This window comes from Mastomys coucha, unplaced genomic scaffold (assembly GCF_008632895.1).
Source record: "Mastomys coucha isolate ucsf_1 unplaced genomic scaffold, UCSF_Mcou_1 pScaffold20, whole genome shotgun sequence".
NCBI classification, from domain to species: domain Eukaryota; kingdom Metazoa; phylum Chordata; class Mammalia; order Rodentia; family Muridae; genus Mastomys; species Mastomys coucha.
Window position 1 is genome coordinate 91,171,895 of NW_022196903.1, and position 25,875 is coordinate 91,197,769.

Sequence of the window (25,875 nt, forward strand, 5' to 3'; positions counted from 1 at the left end):
AGAGAGAGAGAGAGAGAGAGAGAGAGAGAGAGAGAGAGAGAGAGAGAGAGAGGATGCTCCCAAAGTGGCCTAGGAGGGAGAGAAAGCTCCCAACTGAGGCTTTTCATTGGACAAAAATGGGTAAACTAATCACAAGTGGCCACTTGGAGAGTGGGAGAGGCAAGATAAGGACTCCCAGGAGGCTAAAATAGGCAGCAAAGAGAAACCACAGGCAGGAAGCTTGAGGGAAGAGGAAACAGCAGGAGGTGAAGGAGCAGACAGTGGTCCAGTCACTGCAATGCTGGATGGTGGATATCAAGAAGAGAGTCAGGCTGGGTGCTGCTGTGGGGCCAAGGTGAATGGTTCTGTGTCCCTGTATCTCATTCAGCCAGGTGGTGGGGTTTGTTTCCTTTTTAAATCTTTGTTGTTGGCATCGCCTCACTGTGCAGACCAGGTTGGCCTTGAGCTCACAGAGATCTGCCTGCCCTTGCCTCTGGAGACTGGGAACAAAGGCTTGCTTATGCCACTACACCTGGTTCCCCCTCTCTCTCTGTTTCTCTCTGTCTCTCTCTGTCTCTGTCTCTGTCTCTGTCTCTCTGTCTCTCTCTTCTCCCTCTCCCACTCCCCCCTTCTCTCCCTCTCCCACCTCTTCTCCTCCCCCTCCCCCCCTCTTTCAAAAAGTCTTTGACTCTATCTATAAAGATAACCCAAGGAGGTTTCTAGTAAGAGATTAGAGGGGCAGCATCAGGATCCTGGCTGTTGACTGGCCTCCTGCTGTGTGCTGGCCTATGCTCAGTATTCTCATGTATTCTCCCATTGAACAGTCACAGGGTCAGGTCTGTTATTACCCTTTCATAGATGTAGCCATGGAAAGTCAGAGCTCTGCTTGAGGAATAGGCTACGTCTGACCTGGCCTTCTTTGACTCTGTTGAGAATACTGTTAACTTCTTTCTGGCTGCCTCTCCAAGGTACTGCTGGGTGAGCAATTGTACAGGAAGCTAAGCCCTCAGGAGTGGCAGCTATCTCACTTATGTTAATAAACATATTGAGAAACAAGACTGGTGTCATCATTAGTGTACTAACATGTATGGACATATGTTTTCTCTCTGCCTTCAAAACAGCAAAGCCAGCATCTGTGGGCAGCAGCTAGCAGGTGATAGATAGATCTTGAGCTAATGTATAGAGTTGGAGCTGTCTAGAAGGGAGAAGCTCTCCCAGAATAGAGGTCTCCTAGCCCAGAATCTCCTGCCATACCAATAGAATTGCAAACCTACTTTTCATCCCCAAATTCTATATTTCTATTCCTCCTTTACGTTTTAAAACCACACTCTGTATTCAATAGAATTCTGCTGTCCAAAGGATTAATTTTGTACGTTGTTGAGAGTACAGTGATGAATATCGATCATTCATTGTTAACATACCATCAACCAGCCAAATATGAATTTATTTATGACTAGAAATTATTCTTTTACCAGACACTGAACACCTGATTGGCAACAAAAATCAAGAAAGATAATGGGGAAGTTAGGGACAGTAATGACAGTATTGATAATGACAATAGTAACCATTTACCTAGAGCACTCTAGGAGCCAGCCACTGTGTAGGAATTCCCCACTTTATCTCCACTTTTTAAGACGAAGAGAACCAGAGAAAGTATATGCCAAATAGAAACATTTAGATCTGTAGAACCGGCTACTGAGTGACCACCTGCTTGGCTCAAAAGGATCAACTCTATCACATCATAGTCATCCAAAGACACTGAAGATGGACAGGCTTCCCTTCAAAGACCATATGCCATAAAGGAAAAGCAACCTTCACAACCATAACACACTGTGCTGATTACGATCATTCGGGCATACTGTCACTCTGAACTATTGTAGCAAGTTCCTCTCACAAGTAGAACTGTACAAAAACCATAAGCGCAATGGATTTTCAACACTAACAAGTTCATAATAATCCCTTCACACTATTTAAAATCCAATTCCCATTCAGATTTCCCCCTCTCTTTCCAGCACTTTCTTCTTAAATTCTGTCTCTGAATCAATAACACTGCATTGATTTGCAAGGAGAATCACATGTGCAAATCGAGAAGGCTGCTGGCTAGATATGAACGGGTAAGGTTGAGCAGGGGACTATCATTGGAGGACAGAATACACTCTGATGTGTAGTTGTGTGGCCCAGGCTAGACTGGTCAATTCTTTCACTGTGGAATTTAACACAGGTAGAGCGACAGAGGTCCCGATCTTACTTAGTCTTTCAGTATCACTTTAATGCATGGCTCTGTCCTCTAGTTCCTGCGCTCCAGATCCCCACTGAAGCCCTGTCTCCTCTGAGGGCTTTGTTTGATTCATGTTCCTGTAATGATGTTCCTTTCTATGTTAGCTACAATTGGAACCTGTTTGCTGGCAAGCAAGGAACCAGATTAAGTGCTAGAAGCTATATACAGTGTTCTTCTACAGATAGCATTTCTGGCCCTCCTCTCTTCTCTTCGGTAAAACCAGATAATGCAGTAGGAAGTAAATTCTGACCCTATCCCTTGTAGAAGGCTGAAGAACAGAGATGCAATACTCTCCCTCCTCTCTTGTCCAGAGTTCTAATAGACTTACTAGTGCATGTTCCAAGCAAATATAATTCTTTCCTGTAGTAACAATCTCAATGAAATACATTATGAGCACATTATCATGGGAGCCTACAAGAGGGATGCAGTTAACTCAGCTGATAAATAAAAGGGAGCATGCTGCCAAGATGAAATCCATCGGCTAAGGGCCACAGGAGAGGGGACAATTGAGCTGACTCTTAAAGAATGTATGAGGTCAGCAGGTGACAGAGGCAGGAAGGCCATTTCAAGCAGAAGACATATCAACCTGAGCAGTTCTCTTGCCAGGCTTTAAGAACTGAAGGACCCACATTGCTGGTGGCCTAGCACCAAATCGATCTGTGTTTCTTCCAGCTATGATTAGATCCCTCCATACCAGACACAGGGCTCATCACTGATGTGCAGGTCCCTGACTGTATCCTAATTCCTGAGAACAAGTCCCTATCCTATTTCTCACCAGCCTCTGCCAATTCTCCCTGGTTAGTGCCCAGACATGCAATTACCAGCTCTCTGAATCCACTATCCTGTCAAGGGAATCTCTGTGACAACTTCAGGTGTAGGGGGTATATGAAAAGCACAGGTGGTCTTCAGGGATGGTGACTATCTGGACTCACTCATGATCATCTATTGCTTCAGCTCTTTTCGAAAAAGATAGTGTTTATTCTCTGTAAGTTTACTATGAGGAATTTCACCATGAGTCTCTTAATCTGATGGCCAGGTTTTTTGAATAGGCGTTTCTCTGGAGACAAACCACAAACATGATGAAGGATAATTTCTTGGGAAGAAGAATTGCTTGGGGCAGCTCGTGTCCTCTCTTTTCCTGCCCTTCAACACATTCTCACCTTCCTTGTGGTTCTCTCGTATTCTAGATTCTAGAATTCTAGAACATGACATTCTAGTCAATGCCATTACGACAAAGACAGACTACACTTGGAAGAAGATGGCTTGCTGGTCAGATAGCAAGATGGTATATAGAAAAGAACAGGGTATGGAAAGGTGGCACAGTTAGTAAGGAGCTTGCCCTCTTAGTTCAAGCCATGAGGCCTATGTAAGAAGTTGGGTATGGTGGCACTCACTTCACACAGGTGGATCCCTGACACTTGCTGGCCAGACAGTGAGCACCAGGGCATTGATACCCTGTCTTAAAAACCAAGATGGACATTGCTCGAGGAACAACATCTGAGGTTGACTTTTGACCTCCATATACACGATAGCGCGCGCGTGCGCGCGCGCACACACACACACACACACACACATCACTGGAGTTCCTTGGATGGGCTCTCCTTTGAACAGTTACTGATATTTGGGCAGCCACCATTTTTATGTCATGGTATTTATCCATAAAGATCAAATCAATGCTGTGGGGCTGGGTGACACTTGTCTCAAAGCCTACAAAGGTCTGTCTCCAGACTTCAGGTCATCAGTCTGGGTCCCAATGTCTTTCTTCCCTTGGGACAAACATAGTGGGCAGCACACACTACATGGCATAGAATGCATGGCACTAGTAATTATTAGCATATGGCTATTGTAGCCCAGCCTGCCCCTAGACTTTCTTTCTTTCCTAAGGTCTTGGCTGGGCTTGTGGTGGCAATCTTCTCAAGAAGTGACATGGGCAGGAATCACTCAATCATTTTGTAGTCATAACAAAACTGAGTTGATGCCTGGCAAGAGTTGGGACCAGATCAGCACACCCCACCATAGCTTCTCTAAGCTGCCATGGATAGTTTGGAGAACTTCTGGCCGTGGAAATAGCACACTCAGCAAAGTGCTTCCTTCCTCTTGCCCCCATTAACTCACACATACAGATGCTTTCGCTAACCCATAGGCACCTACACCTATGAATACATACATACATCAGAGAGAGAAAGGGGGAGAGAGAGAGAGAGAGAGAGAGAGAGAGAGAGCGCTGTAGGTAGACAGGCAGGTAGGTAGATACATACATACATACATACATACATACATACATACATACATACATAGAGAACTCACTTTAACCACATGCCTAGGAAGCCTCTCATCAGATCTTAAGCCACGTTCTGAACAGAGTGATCAATTCCTATTTATTACTTGTAATGACTCTACAGTACAGGCATGGTCTCCCACCATGCATGCTAAAGGCTGAGTTATAATTTAATGTAAATGCATGTCTGTCTCCAAGCACATCTCTCTCAGCTGTCCCACAGTAGTTGTAATGGAAGGAGGTCCCCTGTGCTCTCATCCACCGCTGTGAGGGGAGCTGTCTTGGAGAACTCCCAAGAGAAGCATTCTTTGCTTCTCCTAGGAGCTCAGGGCCAGAACTGCACTTCCTCCTTCCTGCATTTCCAGACTGGCTAGCGAAGCCAGACAGGACACCCAGCTGAGGCTGTAGGGACCTGCCCTCTTGTTCTTCCCCTCAAAGAAGACTGAGTTTTCCAAGCTCTCTAGAAGGGCAGGGCTGGTGACCTTGTACGAGGAGTGTGAGGTCCTTGCTGTGACTTGCTAGGGTCTGGAGTGAGCATCCTTAAGGATGGTTTATTAAGTGCTTGTCTCTTCAAAGCAGAGTTCTGTCGACCTCCCAGGGGCAAACAGAGGCTAAGGCGTTAGCAACAAACTGGGAAAAGGAGCAGGGGAGGCATGTCTGGTGAGGAGAGGACAGCTGGGTGTGGTGACTAATGAAGATAAATGCTAAGACCATCCACCCTGAGCAGAGGGGACTAGGTCAGACCCAAGCCAGACACTCTCAAATCTTCCCCAGTGAAAGGCTGTATATCACCTCATGGGCTATTTTATCCACTCAGCACATGGAGACAGACCCTGTGGCTTAAAATGTACAAATACCTATGGTGCATTGGAAGCCTCCATCGCTGTTAACATGTGATGATCCAACAGACCCTTACACTAGATTAGCAGTACCTGCTCTGCACCCAAAATTTCGTGGCTGAGAAGTGAAGAAGTTGGGATGGGAACAAGAATGGCAGGAAAGCCTGCTGTCCATGATGGGGGTGGAGGGATGTGGATCAAGGGCTTGGGCTGGAGTGCTGGCAGTGGGTGGAGGAGGCCAGGCATGCCTCTCAGTGTTTTACAGACAAGCTGGCCCCAAATATTGGCCCTTGAGAAACCCTGTGTGAAAGAGCATACCACATGTTTAACTTGAAAAGTTTATTATCTTTGGTATTCCTGGGGGGATAATTGTGTGTGTGGGGGGGGGATGTAGGGGGTGGAGTTTTCAGGCTACCACAGTGTGCATGTGGTGGTCAGAGAACAATTTTGTGGACTTGGTTCGCTCCTTCACATTTATATGGGTTCTGGGGGTCACCAGGAGTTCAGGGCAAGTGCCTTTACTCACTCAGCCATGTCACTGCCCCTACCTTCTTACTTTTTTATTTTACTGTACCTTAAGTTTTCTTTCATTGGCTTGAGATACACACACACACACACACACACACACACACACAGGAGACAGAGACAGCCTGCTATCTGATCTAGGAGCAGTAATGCAAATTTGTAAGAAACTTAAATCTGGTCTGGGAATTTGCTCAGGGGATTCTAGTCTTTCAGGACTTGAGGTAGAATGGTAGAACCTCAGGAGTGGAAACCTAGACACACTGGGAAGTTCAGAATCGGTCTGGCCACTCACAATTGACATTAAAACATCCCCAGCTACTCCCAGGTTCTGGGATGCTCTGCATCCAGAAGGGATTGACATGGGGGTGGGGGACTTTGAAGATTCACACCCTTGCCCACCCTTCTGTGAGTCTGGGAGGCATCCATTATTCCTTTGGCTAATCACACTCCTCTTTAAAAAGATGGTCCCCCCTTGCCCTGTGACTGCCACTCTCCTCCTCCTCTGCCTCCTCACAGCCATGGGAGAGCTTCTTTTTATTACTCTTTGCACTTGTATTAAAAAAACAACAACAAGATTTACTCAAATAATTTACTCTTGCCCATTGCAGGAAGAACATAAAGTGGTGTCAATATTTGTCACTAAAGGCATTCTTACTCAGAGGCTTAAACTGCTAACATCTGAAACTCTTTTTTTCTTTTCAAGTGATTAATTGATTTTTATTTTATGTGCATTGATGTTTTGCCTGCATGTAAGTTGTATGGGAGTGTCAGATCCCCTGAAGCTGGAGTCACAGATAGTTGTAAGCTGCCCATATTTGAGGCTGGGAAGTGAACCTGGGTCCTCTGCAAGAGCATTCAGTGTTCTGAACTGCTGAGCTGTCTCTCCAGCCCCTGCAACTCTTTGTCAATGTGTTTAAATACTTCACAAAGCATTTTCATTTTAAATACACTATTTTGTGATCTTTTCTTTTTCACCTAGAATTTGCTTGAGGTATCTTTCTACAACAATAAATCTCTCCTCACTGTCATTGAAAATAATAAAAATAAATAGAAATAAAAATAAAGTGTTTTTTCAAAATCTAGCAGAGTAATGAAGCCCACTGTTGTAGCTGTGATGTTCCCTAGAGCAGAACTCATTCCTTGTACTTTTTATTTTTGTGACAAGGTCTCCCTATGCAGCCCAGGCTGGCCCTGAACTCAAGAACCTCTTTCTTTGACCTCTTGAGTGCTGGAATTAGAGTATGTGTGTATTATCATTGCTAGTCCTTGCTCTCCTCTATCCAGAGGTCTAACCTGCCCACAGCAGGCCAGAGGTGGATGGCAAAGCATGCAGCAGGCTTTCAAATGCTCCTTGTTCCCAATAAGCAAACAAAATGGTAGCAGTTTCCCCTCACTCCTCCTAACAGAATTCTCTTCCAGGCTGAGGAGTTCTCAGCCCTGAGTGTCTCCAGCAGTGTTTGGGGTGCTAGGGAAAGGATGGATACAATCTGGGACAGAGCCAATAGGAAGGAAGGAAGGGAAAAGAAAAAGACCCATAGGAAAGGAACAGTGCGCCGAAGAGCTACTCAGGGGATAAGGCTGGTGAAAGGCACTGAGGTCCCAGTGGGTGGATCAGGGTGGTACCAGCCTGCACAGCCCCCTCCTCCCGCTGCTGCCCTCCCTGAGGGATTGGGAGCCTTTCCAGGGAGGTCAGGCAAGTCCCTGCACTCCTGATTTAGGCAGGCTTGTAATAGCTCACTCAGTATCAGCTTCTCAAATGTTCACATCTGGGCTCCATTACCAAAGAGGCGAGCATTTGCCAAAGATAACTTACAGCTGTAAGATAACAACCCCAGGCAGGGAGGAGAGGTCCCCAGAAACCCTGGGGGAGGTTTGAGCTCACATGGAGATGGTTCACATTCATAAATGATAATATGTCCATTCACAAACGGGTCATGTGCACATTGGTTCCAATTTTGTTTGAAAATTTCAACGCTTTATTTAGTGTGTGTGCGTGTGCGTGCGCATGTGTGCATGCACACATATGTTAGAGGCTAATTACTGGGAGCCTGTGCTGTGTCCTTTAAGCATGTGGATCCTTGGATTGAACTCGGGATTGGCAGAAGGTGTCTCCTACCCTCAACGGTCCTCACACACATAATGTAACATGTATCTTCGAGGTTTTGTAAATTGTGTGTGTAACACTGACATCAAAAAGAAAACACTGTGTGTTTCTCCTTTGACTCTTTTTGTCCCTCCTCTATGAGGAAGTATCCTGTGTCAGAGTGCCAGGTTAAAAAGTATAGATTCATTTTCTTTCTCATTGGTAGGACTGCCATGCCCCCAGCCCAGGAGTAAAGGTGACACATATCAAACTTTTAGCCCATTTCCCACTAGAGGGCTTGTTACATTATGGGAAAGAGGAAACTTCTCCATAGAAAAAAAGCACATGGTCAGAACTTTCTTGCATTTGATAAAGTTTTGTAAAGTCATTTCATACCCTCTGTCTCCTCTTGTATCCTCACAAGACCTTGCTGAAGGTCTCTCTCATCATCTCCAAGCGGCTAGAGTGTGTGGGATGCAGTATACTTCCCTCCCCTCTCTCACTTCTTTCCAGGACTCCTGCAACTACTTCCTACCTTGATTCCTTCCAGTGCCCTCTCTGCACCTGCCCCATTCCACTTAACACGACAGCCCTAGTGAGTCTGTTATAGAAACTGCCCAGCTCCTCTCTTAAACCCCACAAGCCTCAGTGCCTTGCCCCTGAACTCCAAGCCTCTCTCTCTCTCTCTCTCTCTCCCCCCCCCTCTGTCCATCCCTCCTTCCCTTCCTCCTTCCCTCCCTCCCTCCTTTGGGTTCTCTCCAGAAACACAGCTCCCTACCAGCCATGCTCCCAGTGCCCAGCCTGCTTGCTAACTAGTCTCCTGGCCTGGGGTGAACCTCCCCAGAGATCTGATACCTCCTAGCCTTGTCTCCACGTCTTTGCCGATAACAGCTTCTATGATAAGATATCTTGGACCATTCTGATTAAAACAGCAGCCCTGGCTGCACCGACACACCCCAATTTCCACCCCAAGGGCATTTTCTTTTTTTTCCAGAATCGCTTACATAGGATACCGCGTAGGCATTCACTTTTTAAATGTCACTCCCAATGGCTGTGGGACCAGGACTCTGTCATCATCATTTATCGTTGCAACCCCAGCACCAGCACAGAACCAGACTTAGGGTAGGGACTCAACAACTACCAGATGAATGGGCACAACAGTAAACTGAGGGATGGCCATCTACTCTCAGACAAGGATGGCACAGAAGTCTCCTCATCCATGATTGTCTCTCCTGAGCAGAAACAAGGCAGAGATTCACATGGGGAAGACTGAGAGAGGGACTCCACAACAGAACCCTCTCCCGTGGCATATTAGTAGAACGTAGGCCAGGTCGGAGGGTAAGGTGGAAGCTTTGGTCCTAAAGGGGAGAGCTTGTGCATAGTTTGAGAAAGTTTCCAATATGATTACACTGGGCTCCACTTCTCCCTCCCTCAGAGGAAATAAAACACAGCCTATGCCCTCACCCCCTCCTAACAGCTTGCTTACCCTATCTCTGGTGTCAGCATCAGGGTATGTTCAATCGTGGCATTAAGAATAACAGTGATAGACATCCTAGCAATGTATGGCCACTGGTGGGGATCATTTCTCACTGTGTGCCAGCTCACCACCTGGATGGCCATTGTGGTGGATTGAATATGCTCAGCTGTGTCTCCTTGAATGCTGGGATTAAAGGCATGCACTACCACGCATGGACCTAAGCTTTTTTTTTTTTTTTCACATAGAACTTGCTCTGTCCCATGCTGACCTTGAACTCAGAGATCATCTTGCCCTTTATCTGCTGGAAAGGTGTGTACCACCATGCCTGACCCAAAACTTTTCATGGCCACTACTCTTCAAGATCTGGATCAAAAGTGTGACTTACATTTTTGGGTAGTAGTTAGCTCCAGATTAAAAGTCCAAATGAAAGCAATAACCATGTGATAATCCCTAACATGACATAATATTCCTTGTTCAACTGTAAACACAAACAATAAGCTTAGCAGGGTGGGATCTTGCCCTGAGATCACCACTTCCTTAATCTGTTTATCTCCTGGAACACAGGATTCAGCTCCATTTCACTTCCTGGTGCCCCTTTACTACTTGAGCCAAACGTTTTGTATTTTTACTTTTTAACCTTGCTACACTTGATCAAAATGTTCTTCATGAATGTAAACCAGAGGACAAAGTCTATACTGTGTTTTTCTGAAACTTCCTTTGTCAGTGCAATTAATCTGATTCTCTTCACCTTAGACTTAGCCTCAGGCAGATTCTTCAGACAAGGCCAAAAAGCAGCCATGTTCTTTACAAAAATACCGCAAAAACACTTTCTGGGCTACATACTAACATTCTTTTTCCTCTTGAGCCAGGCTCCCACAGTTCAAATCACCCTCAGCATCAATGTCTTCCATAGACCTACGAGAATGGCCCATTAAGCCCCACTCAAATCATTCCAGAGCTTTCCAAATCCAAAGTCCCCAATTCCACATTTTTCCAACAAAAGTATGACCAGGCCTATCACATCAATAGCCCTAGTTCTTGATACCAACTTCTGTTTTAGGGTTTCCATTGCTGTGAAGAAACCCCATGACCAAGGCAATTCTTGTAAAGAACATTTATTTGGGGTTGGCTTACACTTTCACAGGTTCAGTCCATCATCATTGCAGGAAGCATGGCAGCATCCAGCCAGATATGGTGCTAGAGGAGCCTAGAGTTCTACATCTTTACTGAAAGGAAACCAGGAGCAGACTGTCTCCCAGGCAGCTAGGAGGAGGGTCTCAAAGCCCGTGCCCACAATGACACACTTTCTCCAGCAAGGTCACACCTACTCCAACAAGGCCACACCTCCTAATAGTGCTACTTTCTGGGCCAAGCATATTTAAACCACCACAGCTGTGTATGAAAGGCCTCTATGCTCTAATGTGCCCTAGCACAGTATACTGATGTCCAGGAATAAAAGACCCCTGTGTTCTGTATCCTAGTATGTTATTGACATCTCTCTGCTCTGTATTCTAGCATATCCACATCACTAGGTGTCCATGCATTAGGGGCCCCTGTGTTCTCCCAGCATATCACCTAGTGTCCACACATGAGGGACCCCTGACAATTTAGATGCCTTTATAGTATTCAAAGTACAAAACAACCTAATAATATCTTTGTTTGCATTTGTGTGTGTGTGTGTGTGTGTGTGTGTGTGTTATCCCCTATCCCTGCACCCAGAGATGCTCACTACCAAGGCTCTCACTAAGCAGTCTATGCTTGCTGGCCAGCAAGATTCAAGGATCCACCTGATTGACTTCACTGGGGACGGGATTACAAGTGAGCCTAATAATACCTAAGTTTTTCTAGTTAAAAAAAAAAATTAAATTCTAGTTTGAGTCCCCTGGTTACATTTCTAGTCAACACAAGCAACCTGACGGGTTCTTTCCTCAGATGGAAATGTCACCGACAGACAATTCTTTGTTCTCTAATTGATGGTGCAAGAACCCCAGGCAAACCACTGTGACAAGCAAATGTGACAAAAGCCATTCGCTAGCTGTCCCTGGACTGTGATCCTCCACTCTGTGACCTTAGTGAAGCCCATTCAGGATTCAGAGAGTTCTACCCTGTGTGCTTCTTCATGATCACTTCTTTAGCAGGAGTAACAACTGCTTCCTTTGAAGAATAAAGGCTATGATGATGTCCCTGTCTTGCTGGGAGGATGAGTTAAGTGAATCATTAAAGCCTTGATAAGGGTTTCAATTATGCTAGCAGAGAAGAGAAAGTTAACAAGATTCAGTCACAGGACATTTGAGATAAGTGCTAAGTAGGGACAGAAGCCCCAGGAACAAGCCACCACCAACTGCTGTGGAATTCCAGGAACCTACTGCAGAAGATAGCAAGGCTTTGTGAAGGACTGTCGGAAGGGAAGGGAAGGCAGGGTTTGCTCTCTGGAATTTTCAGACACACGCTAGACCTCAGCAGCTGTCGCCGAACAGGCACACAAATGTGGTCACTAAATAAATGATATTCGTTAAGATTCTCCAAAGACATATTGCTTTGGCTGGGCTGTGACACAGCAAAAAAAAACAACAACAACAAAAAAAAACATGGCAAGTGTCCACAAAGATTAATGTAGAAGGATGTTGATGGTGCCCGGAAGTTAACATAGCCAGGGGCAGCCCGTACATTTGCCAGAGGCTGGCCAGCTGAAGTATGCAAGAGCAGAGAAGCAGATATTTTCCCCATCCTTAGTAAGATACAGACAGTAAGCCACTAAATAACCCACCCACTTTTCCTGCAAGGTGGGAAGGGAGAGGTAAAGGAAATTCCTGTGGAGAGGAACTTCCTCCGGTGGAGGGGAACACCTCATTCTGTATTTTCAGAGTTTGAAATGCTCACAGGGATAACTTCATTCCTTATAGGTACTTCCGTCACACCAGCTTTCCCTTCACCTTCTGACTAACAGGCAGCGCTCTCCTCCATTCACTGGCTTCTGGGCACATACGCCTTACATCAAAGAACCCTTTCAGTAAACTCCAGGTTTTCTTTAGGATCCTTGGATACCTCTCTAGCTATGATTTAGACCTATACAACTCACTCGGGGTGCCCTCCTTCTTGGGCACTAATAATGGACACAGTGATATTTGTAAAATTTCACCATGACTTACTTTGCCTGAATATTATATGAAGGAGGAGGGGAAGAAGGGGGGGAGGAGAAGGAGGTGTAAGAGGAAAAGAAGGGAAGAAGAAGGAAAGAGGAAGCGAAAGGAGGGAGGGGAGAGAGTGGGGTTTCCAGCATCATAGTATAACATGAGGTGTATCTTCATTAAAATTCCACATGATCTTAGACTATGCTTCATGTCGAGTTAGTTTAAGATAATTTTACACTTATTTGTTCTGGGGGCACATGTTTACGTGTATGAGTGCATGCCTGTGGAGGAGAGAGGACAACTGTTGGACTTTGCTTTCTTCTTTTACTGCTGTCCACTCGTGTGGGGGGGAGGGGGAGGGGCTTCACTAAGCTGCCTCCTGGCTGGCTGGCTGGCCAGCCAGCCTCAGGGATCCACTGTTTTGTCTTCACTCGGGCTGGGATGTGAGGCAGGGATCAAATTCAGGCAGCCAGGCTTGGGAGCAAGCACCTTTCCCGGTGGGGGCATCTGAATCAGCTTTACGAAAGGAAGCTTGGTTTATGAACACTCTACCAGCAGTACAAAGTCGTTGTAAAGCTATCCATCAGGTTTAAAGTGGGGGCAGGGCTACGACAGAAAGAACTGTGCCCTCCATTGGTGATGTTTTGTATCTTAAGCTATGGAGAGGGCACGAGGGTTGGTTAGTCTTTAAACACTCTACTTCTCTTAGGTTGGTAATAATTAATCCTAAAATACTCTCCTGGTGGGCCAGCTCTGAGAAAACCCCTGATTTAGTTAAATGCCTGGGTCTCAGGACCTTGTTAAGGGGTTTTCCTCGAACAGAGCTCATAGAACACGGCAAGGGTCGTGAGAGTTATCCTTGTCCATCTCTGCAGTAAACAATTCAGATCTCTGAGCTGTTGGGATAATTCTTTCTCTGTGCAGTTGTTTCGCATTGTATCTTCAGTTTCAATTAAGACATGGAACTGTATAAAAGTTAGTTGTTTCAACATCTCTAGCACATATTATTCCCAAAGTAGAATAGTAAATGTTTGCCAGATTTCTGATTTGAAGAATCTTAATAGCTTACTGAAAAAAAAAATAAGACCCCAGGCTTAACATTAAAATAAATCTCCCAGGTTCCTTGGCCTTCCATTTACTCTAAGAGTCTTTGAGGAGTAACGCAAGCTGCTTCTCTCCTTCATCTTCAGTGAAAACAACGCTACTTAGTCTCTATGGTAACCTAGACCAAGACAGTAGGCACTCTCTTTCTCAAGGTAATGTTCTCATAGGGTCTTTTCTCTTTTTCCTCACTACCTCTGACTTCTAGAAATCTTGAAAAATAAAAATAAACAAAAGAGGAGGTGAAGGCTGCATGCACCTGCACATACCTGACAGCGAAGTGCAGAATGGCTGGCCCAGGCTTCTTAGGCAAATCATGCTCCAGAACTCTGTGGTCTAGCTGCAACCAGTTCTCTTGACCCCTGCAAGAACAAAGCAAAGGTAGAGGATGACACAGAGAGTTCAGCAACAGACGGTGCTGGCACAGCTGCCTGGAAGCACTCACGCTTTCACACCAGGCAGAGAATACAACAGGCCGTGAGGCCGCTTCGGCCATTTCTGCCATTTCTGCCACACCTATTGAATGCTGTCTACTTGCGAGCCAGCATTTCCAACTGGAGAAGCTTGTCAAGAGGAACTTGCACATTAAAAAATGACCCCTATATAAAAAAATCACTCACTTTGATAGTCAAAAGTCTGGAAATAGTCCAAATACTTATAGGGTATTGTTAAACTTATTGTTAAATTAATTATCTAAATCTATACAGAGAAAGGCAGTGTGGTCGTAAAACAAGCTTGTAAAATTGCTTGGAACAAATTTTCTAGATACAAATCTAGGGGACGCAAGTACAGCAGTACAGTCTTTAATGTACGCACAGGCCGGCACTCTTCCGGAGCTGTTTCCATGGACACATGACTTACAGATGTTTAAATATTTATTTACTCCCTAGCCTCATCAGTTCACAGGTATAAACACTTCTCTCAAGACCTTGACCTTTATGGCTTGACGCTCCATGGATTGTTTACATGATTTCCAACGCTGTTCAACTGGCCTATCCATCTTAGAGCCTGTTTGAATGTGCTTAAACTAAATCCAGTTTCAGAACACATTTCTGGTGGTGAGAAGGGGATGTCAAATTCCAGCAAAATCTGTTATAAGCTAGAAAACATTTTCCAGCCTATTTTGGTCCTTGAATAAATAATTAAAAGACAAACTCAGGAAATTCCAAGCTGCCATTCAATGTAAGTAGATAGAAAAGCGGGCTGGAGAGAGGGCTCAACAGAAGCAAACACCGTTGCTCTTGCACAGGATCTGGGATTTGGTTCTTAGCACCTACAGATTGGATCATAACCAATCATCTGGGGGTTCCAATGCCTTCTTCTGTTCTCCATGGCCACTCTATATACATGGTGCACATACATACATGCAGGAAAATATGTTTACGACATAATAGTTTTAAAAAATTAGAAACAAAGCAGATGGGAAAGGTAAGTCCAAATGGTAACAGTATAAATGAGAATAGTTGGGGCTGGAGAGATGGCTCAGTGGTTAAGAGCACTGACTGCTCTTCCAGAGGTTCTGAGTTCAATTCCCAGCAACCACGTGGTGGGTCACAACTATCTGTAATGGCATCCAATGCTCTTTTCTGGTATGTCTGAAGAGAGCAACAGTGTACTCACATACATAAATAAGTAAATCTTTTTTAAAAATATGATAACAGCTACTCTTTATTAAGCAGGTACTTTTTGTCAACTCTTAGGTCTCGGGCAGCCCATGTGTCTAGAAATGAGCTCAGGTTAGACTATAAAAGGATTGCTTCTGGTGGCCAAGTCAGATAAAAGCTAGCATTACCTGGACATTTTTAAAACAAGCCCTCCCTCTGACCCCACAAAGGAGTCATTTCCCTGGCTTCTGGCAGAAAGGACATGGCTCTCCATTGATGTACCCTTTGTTACACATCAAAGTCCCAGCTGGCCTCCAAGTCCCTCAGTCCCCACTCACAAGTCCCTGTTATACATTTAAAGGTCCAAGTTAGCCTCCTGGCCCTTCCATCCTCACAGCTACTCGTCTTCATGGCCCACATGACTTGCCTGCTGCCCCTGATGTCTGCCACCTCCTAGCTTCTCTCATGGACAACCCTGTCCAGACATATCTCATAGACATGTCCAGTCTACTTCATTTTCTCTCTGCTCTGGACTTCTGATGCCTCTGTCTTATTCACAGTAAAAGCCTTACTCCTAACTATACTATGGAGGAGCGATCCCAGTGGTGTCTTCACTGCACCCCATCACGCACACCAACCAAGTTGGATGTCTTCATTTATTAAATGTTATCTTTTATAGTAAATATGCAAGAAAACTGTCAGGGCTGGGAATTTAAACCCAGAGCTCTCAATATGGGGTAAATGATACCGCTCTTAGTCCAGTACCATTTGAGATGGTTATGCCCTACCTTCTATAACACCGGGCTCAGTTTCTGTATATTTGTTTCTATAATTACAAGATATGGTTGCTGGGAACTGGGAACTGTCCCAATATTTTCTTGATGGAACTTTGGGAAAATTTCTTAGAATCAGTGAGATTGTGTGTAAGAAAAAAAAAATGAAACAAAAACAAAAGGCAGAAGTTAAAGGATTCTTGCATTTTATTTTATCATGTTTAATGTGATACTTAGGATGCTTCAGCTTCAAAACTGTTAAAAACAAGTGTTTAAATACATGGCACATCGTTTTAAGTCTTTCAAGGCTTCTTATAGCAGATTAGACTAACTTTGAATTCTCCCTCTTCTCCCTTCTCTCTTCCTCCCGCTTTTCCTCCCCATTTCCTTTCCCCTTTCTCATTCTTTTCTTTTCTTTGGGGGAGATTTGAAAGAGGATCTCACTGTGCAGCCAGGATGGCTTCGCATGTCAATCCTCCTGCCTCATCCTCGAAAGGGTGTGACACACCATCACGGGTGGGCATGTCCTTTAGTCTTTCCTTACAGAGATGTGGCATGAGTTAAGATGTATAACATGTTTTCTACGAACCTGCACAGAACCCTGTGTAAGAATGAACGAGGCAAGTGCACACCACACATGCCGCACATTGCAATTGCGTTAGACGGAAGCAGGGGCAAGCTGTAATTAAACATGGGGAGAAAGTTTAATATAGAATTCCAGGTAGATATAGAACAAGGTGTGGGTGCTGGTTACCTCTTTGGATGAAGCTACAGTCAGAGTGGGGAGATAACACGAGCGGCTGCCCTTAACCATAATAAACACTCCAAGGAGATATTCATGTATATGTAGTAGAAATATACTTTTAAAGCGTGAAGGCATATATTAGATATTTAAATTTTTCCTTCTGCTGGGAGTTGAGTGTTTGTGTATGTTGGCAAGAGCTCTAACACGAGCTCTGTCACCACCCTAGAACCTAGATTCTGCTGTTTATAATTGAGACTGGCGTCCCTCTGTTGTGAAGACTCTGGCCTTGACATGTACTTCAGGTCAACCTCCATCTCATGATCCTCCTGCCTCAGTTTCTGAAGGGCTGAGATTATAGGCATGCACCACTAATACATATACTAGATTTTTCCTTAGTTTTGTTTCTTAAAGTCTATTTACAGTCCTTTCCACTGAATGAAAGCTCTGAGGAAGATAGAGAAAATTACCTATGCCTAAATACAAAGATGTAATGAGGTTCATTTAATGTTTTTATCTTGCTGTTTTTAAGTGTTTTCATCAATAAGTATGGAAATCTAATTAACTTAAACAAACAAACAAACTAAACCATCCAAACAACCAAACAAAAGACAAGCACTCGTGACCATAAGCCTCTCTTTGCAATCATAAGTTCTCTCTTTGGTCCTGATTCTATACAGTGGAAGCACCATTGTCTACCAGAAAGGACAGAGATCCAATGCTATTGTCTTGTAAAGCTTATATGTTATTTCTTCATCAACAAAAGTCACTCAGCAAAGTTTTTCCAAAATGGATGAAGGGAGGTGACAAAAGGGCCCCATGTAAGGAAGGAGGGCTGAGGCTGCCCTCTAGAGGCGGAAGACTGTCCTGCACACAGAGCTGGGACGCCTTAAGCAAGGGCAGCCCAAGGAATTCCGCCCTCTCTGTCAGGGACCTGCTTTAACTTGGTGCCTTCCTTATGTAACTGTGGTCTACCTCCCCGTTTCTCTTCTGGCTCCCTGAGCTAAAGACAGTCATTAGCACTGTCCCTTGCAGGCCTGCCTTCCTCTGTTCAGTTTACCACGGTCCCAAGGCTGATGTGGCACCGAGGATGGAAAATGCAACTTAGCCAGTGAGGTCCCTGAGAGGGAGGGACCTGACTGCTGGCTTCACTGGGGTGGACAGAAAGGGAGTGCTTGGGGGAGAAAAAAAAAGAAACCTTCCAAAAAAATTTACCAGACAAAGAAGTAGGCTTTTGAGCAAGACTTTCTGAGGAGACACCCTTAGACATAAACACATTTCCAGGCCTGTTCCCTGGAAAGGTAGAAATGGCCAAAGTCTCACAGAAAAGACCTACTCACACTTTTGAAAATAAACAGAGGCAGAGCCAGGAGACACCTTCCCCAGCTGGTTGTAATTCTGACATTTGCTGTTGCCTGTAGGGCAGTCAGGGCACACAGGTTGACTTCTGTGGTCCACAAAGAGGATGTCGGAAAGGAGCCCACCAATCCCAGGGTAGACAAGGAAGGTGGTGGCCCAAGACCTCCGAGGAAATCACTCCTGCTGTGCCACCTCTCTTTTTGGTATGTGTGTGATGTACATGTTTGTAGTGTATCCGCACACATGTATGCAGAGACCAGAAGAGAGCAGTGGGTATCTTGCTTTAATTTATAACATTCAGTCTTGCTCCCTTGTGGCAGGGTTTGTTATTGAATCTGGAGTTAGTCTGCCGGTCAGCAAGTCCCAGCAGTCCCCTTTCCTCCTCCTCCCTAGGGTTACAGATGCATGTAGCCAGGCTGTTTTTTTATTTTGTTTTATTTTATTTTATTTTTTATTTTTTTTTTAACGTGGATCCCAGAGATTAGAACTCAGGTCCTCATGACTGTGCACCAAGCTCTCTTACCCAGTGAGCTCACCCCAGGCCCCCTCTTTCTTGATAGAGTTTCATATATCGGTGAGGCTGGCCTAGAGTGCACAGTATACCTGTTTTCACCTTCCAGGTGCCAGGATTACAGGCATGGTAGCATCGTCCCCAGACCTTTTCCTTTTCTTTGTGAAGCAATTGGGGCGTCTGGACAAAGCACTGCACTTAGGGCTCCTGGCCCCTTCTTTCCGTGCTGGCTAACACTGTAGTTCTAAATCCTGCTCTCCCTCCACGGACCTCCTTCAGTGGCCGCAGGTGCACTGCCACCTCTGTACCTCGAGGGGTTCACCTGGGATCTTGTCCTTCCCTCACCTCTTAATCCACTCCCTGGCTAGTGTCTTCCCACTTAGCAAGAGCACAGCGTACATTTGTTTCAAGTGATGCTTGCCTGGGCTGTCACCTCCTTTCCCCTCCGTGGGCTCTGTGTGTCTTCCCTGCTTCTAGAGATAACTTTGTGAAATCACGCCAGTGTTGTGCAAAGCCTCTCTTACATGCGTGCCTGTGCTCTGGACTCTGCATTCTTACTTAACGTGCCCTGAAGCACAGAATGCAACACTGGACTATGGGTCTCCTGTAGGGGGTTGGTCTGCAGCGGCTATGTATTCAAATGCTAAACACTGTCCCCCCAAGATCTGTGCCCCCCCATTGAGGAGAGTCTCATATACACCAAATGATGCTACTAAACCTTCCCCCACCCCACCCCTCTGCCCAAGTTACCCGATTGGCTAATAAAATGCCTACAGCCAGGGTTGGGGAGAAAAGAGGGGGTGAAGTGAATTTCCTGGGCTTGGGGTCTCAGGAGGGACTATGACCAGGAGAGTGAGGAGAAGAAGGAAGGGGTCACCCTGAGGCAGCATGGATCACACCCACAAGGGCTGGCCTGATGGAGTAGGAGTGGCCCAAACGAAATACGGCAAGTGGTATCTCGGGGTTATCGTCAGGGAAACAGACAAAATGGCATGGAGGGTTGATATCTGCCCAGCTCTAGTGCCTCAATGCTTATTATACATCTAAAGATCTCAGTGATTTTTATTTGGGAACTAAATGATCTAAAGTGAGGTGGGAACCCTGGTAGATATTTAAAAGCCACAAGAGGATGCAGCGAGCCCCTAGAATAACAATAACCACAAAAGTCTCCCATATGGCATTTGATGTGTGAAGAGTATTGTTATGCACAGGTCACAGGTGTGAAACCTGAGTGTCAGCGATGTCAAATCCAGCTGCCAGGTCACACAGCTTCTGGACTCTATGGGATTTCTCCCATCTCATTCTTAGCCAAATCTTGGACTTCTTTCCGTCCTGCTCTCTGGCACATTTGCCACAGTGGCTTTCCCTACATTCCTTAGAACAGAAACTAAGTCAAGCATGGTGGCACATAAATATAACCCAGGACTGAGGGCAGGGCGGGAGGGTCAGGAGTTCCAAGGCCAGCCTGGACTACTTGAGTTCCTGTCTTAAACCAACAAACATCATAACAAAACACAAAAGTCAAACTGGCCTCCACCTTTGGACAGTTTGGCTTTTGTTTGTAGATGCAGTTCTTGGTGTTCGATGCATGCTGTCTTCTGGACATCATCCTGGCCCACTCTATCTAAAACTATCCCCCCACCTTTCCTTAATATGGCGTCTCACGCAATCTCAGTGCATTCAGAGTTTCTGGTATTTTCTTATCATCTCTTTGCTTGTTAAACTAGATCACGGCATTGCGTTAGCAACTTTTTCGAGCAGAGATCTTAACTACGTTGCTCACAGCTGAATGCCATTTGGTAGCTTGTAAACACTCAGGAGACATTCATTAAACACATGCATTATTCCAGTCTTCAGTCTTTTAGCGTCATCTCGGTATGGCCTCCTAAATGACAGCACTCATGGCAATTATGATTCATAGCTTATCATTCAGTTACTATGTATTCGTGGCCATGAGTCTTGTATGTATGACAGTTTAATCACTGACTCACGTGAACTTTCTGGAAGAGATTTGTGGGAAAAAAACCCAAACAAACCAGACACCCACATTTCCTATTTTATCCAGCAGAGGGCAGACAATCAAATACTTCACCAGCTATTGAGTGAACATATATTGGGGTGACTCTGGGTAAGAGGGCAATGTCCACTGTGCTCCCCTCTTCTTTGGCTGAATCATCTTCAGTAAACATTCTGAGCAGGCTCTAGGTTTTTCTGGGGTTTGTACATCTCTACACAAGCATCTTGAACATCTGGGTTGGCAGCCAGAGTTGGCAATTTTGTTAGGTTTCCTAGAGGCCCTGGGCTAGAAAGCATTACAGGGTACAAGGTGTTGAAAACAAATTAACTCCTTCTTGAGGTTGCTTTCTACCCATTTTCATGGGACAACTGAAAAAAAAAAACTGCTCAAATAGAGAAAGTTATGCAAAGAACGTGTGGTTGGCCAGCATATTTTGTATCTGGAACACATGTTCTTGGACTTTAGTATTTAAGGGACTCTGCAAAAATATCTTCAGAAAAGGGAAGGATTCCTCTCGTAACATATCAGACCACATATAACACAGACAAACTAGGTTGATATAGAACAGACAGAGATACACACACACACACACACACACACTCCAACATGTTAATGTGAAAAATGAAGATAAATGGGAAAAAAAACAAAAACAAACAAACAAAAAACCCTCTGAGGTAACATGCATGAGACTTAGATTGTAGGGAAAAAATAATTCAATACTCAAATATATATATACACACACATATATATGTATATATATACACACATATATATATATACATATAAATGTATATGTGTACATATATATATGATGGTAAGTCACAAACTGGGTTTTAAACTGTCTAACCATGAATACCAAAACACTAAATTAGCTTCATGATACTCATGAATAACAACTTAAGTGTTTCTATTACTGACACATGGAGTGAATTAAGGAACATTACCACTCATTCAAAATGACATGTAACATAGACTACAAACTCATTAACACACATTTCTAAACACATTTTGAGGTTTGCTTGTTTGTTTCATTCTCCAGCTTCCCAGCCGTGTCTTGCCCAGAGCTCGATATGTAGACCAGTATGGCCTAGAACTGGCATCTGTCAACCTGCCTCTACCTCCTGAGTTCTGAGACGACCGGCATTTGCCACGGCATTTGCCACCACACTTGTCGGTATTTGCAAGACTTTTAAATGCTCTATGCTCCTTTTTTCTTCCTTTACGACATTTGTGGGGAAAGATTTTCCACACTGAGAAACCCACAACTAGACAGGAGACAAATACTTTCTCCCTTGTTGCCCACCACGAGAATCAGCAAGTGCCTAGTCCAGGCAGAAGGCGAAGACATGAAGAACCCCGAACACTCACGTGTCATCTATAAACGTTATTCCGAAGTACTCCTTCTCTTTCAGGTTGAAATGCGACGCCACAAGGTCCAGCAGCTCTCTTGATAAAAGCTTGGGCTGTCAAAACACGAATCTGATCAGCACCGGCCAGCTCGCCTGTCTCTCCCATCACTAGCCCCTTCCTCCACCCTACACCATCAAAAGCAGCTTTTTCTTGCTTGTGTGATTCTTAAATACCCTTCTTTAAGCCATCGGTACCACTGAGCTCTGAGCATCTACCCAGGAAAGGAACTATCTATGAGCTTTGGGGGTACTATAAGCCTGGGGGGGGGGAGTGTGGTTTGGAATCTTCCAGAATGTCCAGCTGATGACTGATTGGTGCTGGCCTTGCAGGGACTGTGGAAAAGAGGCGCCACTGGACGGCAGCCTGAGCGGCTCCCTTCTCAACCCTGAGCCTCTCAGCTCATGATGACGGTCTGAAGTATGGATGTCTCCAGTTGGAGGAGACAAAATGGGGGTGGGGGAGAAAGGCAAGGCAAGGAAGCAGGAAGAAAGGGAGGGAGGAGAAAGACAATAAGGGACGAGGGGCAGGGACAGAGAGAAAGCAGGGGTAGGAGAGAAGGAAACAGGAAGAAATCTGGATTAAAAGTTGGTGAAACTCACGTGCTATTCCTCTGCTTCACTTCAAAGATATTCATTTTACGTTATGTATGAGTGTGTTTTTTTCCTCTGAGTGTGTGTTTGTACAGTGTGTGCTGGCCTGGTGCTTGTGGAGGTTGGAACTGAAGTTGTGGATGGCTGTGAACCATCATGTGGATGCTGGGAACGGAACCTGGGTCTTTTACAAGAGCAACAAGCACTCAGGTCCATGGAGCCATCTTTCTGGCTCTTGTCCTATTAATTTTAATTGCACCTTGAGTACAGTGTGTGTGAGGGACAAATCTTAAAGAGAAAAATAAAGCAGGCTTGGTCTTGAAGAAGAGCCTAGGTCAGCCACAGGTGTAGCCTGGCCACAGGACCTCAACAATTCCTTTTGTTCTTCTCTCATACAATACATCCTCATCTCAGCCTCACTCACCTCCCTCCACTCCTCCCAGTCTCCAGCCCACTTTCCCTCTCCCCCAGATCCACTGCTCCTCGGTTTCTTTTCAGAAAAGAGCAATGGTGTAACTGAGCAGGGCATAACAAGATTCAATAAGACTAGGCCTGAGTCCTCATATCAAGGCGACTGAGGCAACCCAGTAGGAGGAACAAGGTCCCAAGAGCAGGCAAGCGAGTCAGAGACACCCTCTCTCCCATTGTTATGAGTCCTACAAACACCCCAAGCTAAACAAGCACAGCATGTATGCACAGGGCCTAGCTCAGACCCAGTGTGGGCTCCATGACTGCTGTGTCAGTTTCTGTGAGCCCCTATGAGCCCTGCTTAGTTGATTCTGTGGGCCGTGTTCTCCTGGTGTCCTAGACCAGGCTCCTGAATGGGCTCCTACAATCCTCCCTCCCTTTTCTCACAGGGTCCTCTGAGCTCTACCTAGTGTTTGGCTATGGGTCTGCATTTGCTCCCCTTAGCTGCCAGAGAAATTCTCTCTGATGGTGACTAGTCTAGACACCAATCTATGAGTATAACAGAATATCTCAACAAGTCTATTTTTAAAAAAAAAACACTTTTGGTTCAGTATGTTGGGCAAACAGAAAGAAAATCACCAACAAGTAAAATAGATTAAAAACTCAAGTAGTGTCACATGTTTTACAAAGAGCTTCCACTCACATATATCAAGTAGCTTGATGTAATCAGGATTTTGTCAGGAAGACTAAACTACAATGACTGACCTCAGAGCGAGCTCTTCTCCCTCAGCCACTCTGAAGCACTGAGTTCCAGGCACGGTTAGGTGAACAGACTGGACACGGGCCGCCACGCTCCAAAGAGGGCAGGGAAGGACTGCCCGAGAGTTTCCAATACCTACCTGAACCAGTAGCTCCAGTCTCCTGTCATCCAGCAGGTGAACCTGGCAATGCCTGCCTTCTGTCATCTGTGGGGACAAAAACAATCAAGAGATGGATCAGGCCTGGTCTGCCAGAAACCCGCAGACTCGCTTTACCTATTTATGTGGCATGCTCCAGTGAGCTCATCAGTTGGGATTCCCAGAAACAGACTTACTATATAGACGTGCAAGACTCTCTATGAACTGCAGCCTGCAGGCTGCATGAGGCCAAGGACAGCTACGAAAGGGGCCTAACACAAAACCACACTTAAGACAACATGAGAGGTTTTTGTTTTGTTTTCTTTTGTTTTTTGTTTAATAACTCGACTGTACAGTTTTTGAATGTGAACTTTGAAGATAATAATACCGCGTCACAATGTCAAAAGGTTGGGCATGCCTGGGGATGTTCTCGTGGGTTCAAAGTAAGAATAAGATTAAAAAGCTAGGACTGCTTAATGTACTAGGAAACAATAGCAACAGCAAAACCAATGTCCGTATAGTAGGCCAACCTCACACAGGGCATAGATCATGCAGAGAGAAGCAGGTCTCTCAGAAACAAGCATGTTTCCTTGAGTCACCATGACATTTTACAAATGTAAACACCTTCCATCATGTCTGCACTCTGGTAAATTTGATACTTTTAATACAAGGAGAGGAACATGAGACTGAAGTTCAAGTGCAAAGGCCTCAACTTTTGAACTCTTTGCACCCTCTTAATAGATCCCCGTTTATAGTTAGCAGTTAAGGTGTACAGCTGACAGTTTGACATATCAATTTTCAATATGTAATTTTTTTTTTTTTACATTGAAATCGCAGTGCTGGGAAATGCTGGTTGTAAAGCCACGACTCTTCTCTTGATAAACTCACCCTCCAAACCGTCCCATTTGAGGGGCACCCTGAAGACCACCTTCATGTTCACTTCTGATATGTATATTTACAGGTATTTTCTTCTTTTTCAGACACAGCGTTGCTGTATGGTCTAGTCTGGCCCCAAACTTAAAAGCTCCTGGCCTCCACATGCTGGGCAGTGGGATTACAGATGCAAGCCACCGTTCCCAGTTTGTCTTTTCTTTTCCCAGCTCTTTGTGCAGTGCTGAGATTGAACCCAAGAGTTTCACACATGTTAGGCAAATGTTCTGCAATGAGCAACATCCCTAGCCTCTAGCTTACACTTTTATACTAAATGTCTTTCTTTAATATTGTTACTTTAGACACTTTTCCAAATGAAGCACGCACTGTTTTTTTGTGTGAAACCATCTATCCATGTTACGCCTAAGTGTGTATGTGCATGCACACTCATATAACCTCCAGTTCAAGGCTTTACCTCCTGCGCCTTTCACTCTGGTTATTTTTGGAAAAATTCCATCTAGGGCTTTATTTTTCACACATGTTCTGTGGCATGGGAGCATGTATTGCTCTACAGCATATGGGTCTCCTTCTGAGAGCTACCCAGGCTTGTCTCCAGCACTGAGATGAGCAACATCACAGTTGCTGTGTCGATTTTTGCCCATGAATGTTGAGATTGTTAGATCACGTTTGAAAAGCTTGGACAACATTCTTTTCCTTTCAAGCATGGTATAAAAATTCAGACGTTTCTAAAACCAGTCTGAAAAACAAATTGAGTTGGAGGTGGTGGTGTGCACCTGGAATCCCAGTGCTTGGGAAGTGGAGGCAGGAGGAACAGAAAGTCAAGATCAGTCCTGGCTACAAAGTGAATTCAAGGCCAATCTCCTGGGCTACCAGAGTACTTACTTTAAAAACTCAAAGCGGCCGGGCGGTGGTGGTGCACGCCTTTAATCCCAGCACTTGGGATGCAGAGGCAGGCGGATTTCTGAGTTCGAGGCCAGCCTGGT

At 45.0% G+C, this 25,875-nt stretch overlaps 1 protein-coding gene across 6 annotated transcripts in view; it reads right to left on the bottom strand.

Annotated features, from left to right (window-relative positions):
• Positions 1 to 25,875, bottom strand: part of Frmd4b (FERM domain containing 4B) — a 319,697-nt gene that overhangs the window by 101,218 nt on the left and 192,604 nt on the right. For all 6 annotated transcript variants that reach the window (XM_031382703.1, XM_031382704.1, XM_031382701.1 and 3 more), the window contains 3 exons: positions 24,005 to 24,070; positions 22,066 to 22,160; positions 13,961 to 14,053 (listed from right to left, as the gene is read on the bottom strand). In XM_031382703.1, coding sequence (XP_031238563.1) covers positions 13,961 to 14,053; positions 22,066 to 22,160; positions 24,005 to 24,070 — 254 coding nt within the window. The remainder of the gene's footprint in view (positions 1 to 13,960; positions 14,054 to 22,065; positions 22,161 to 24,004; positions 24,071 to 25,875) is intronic.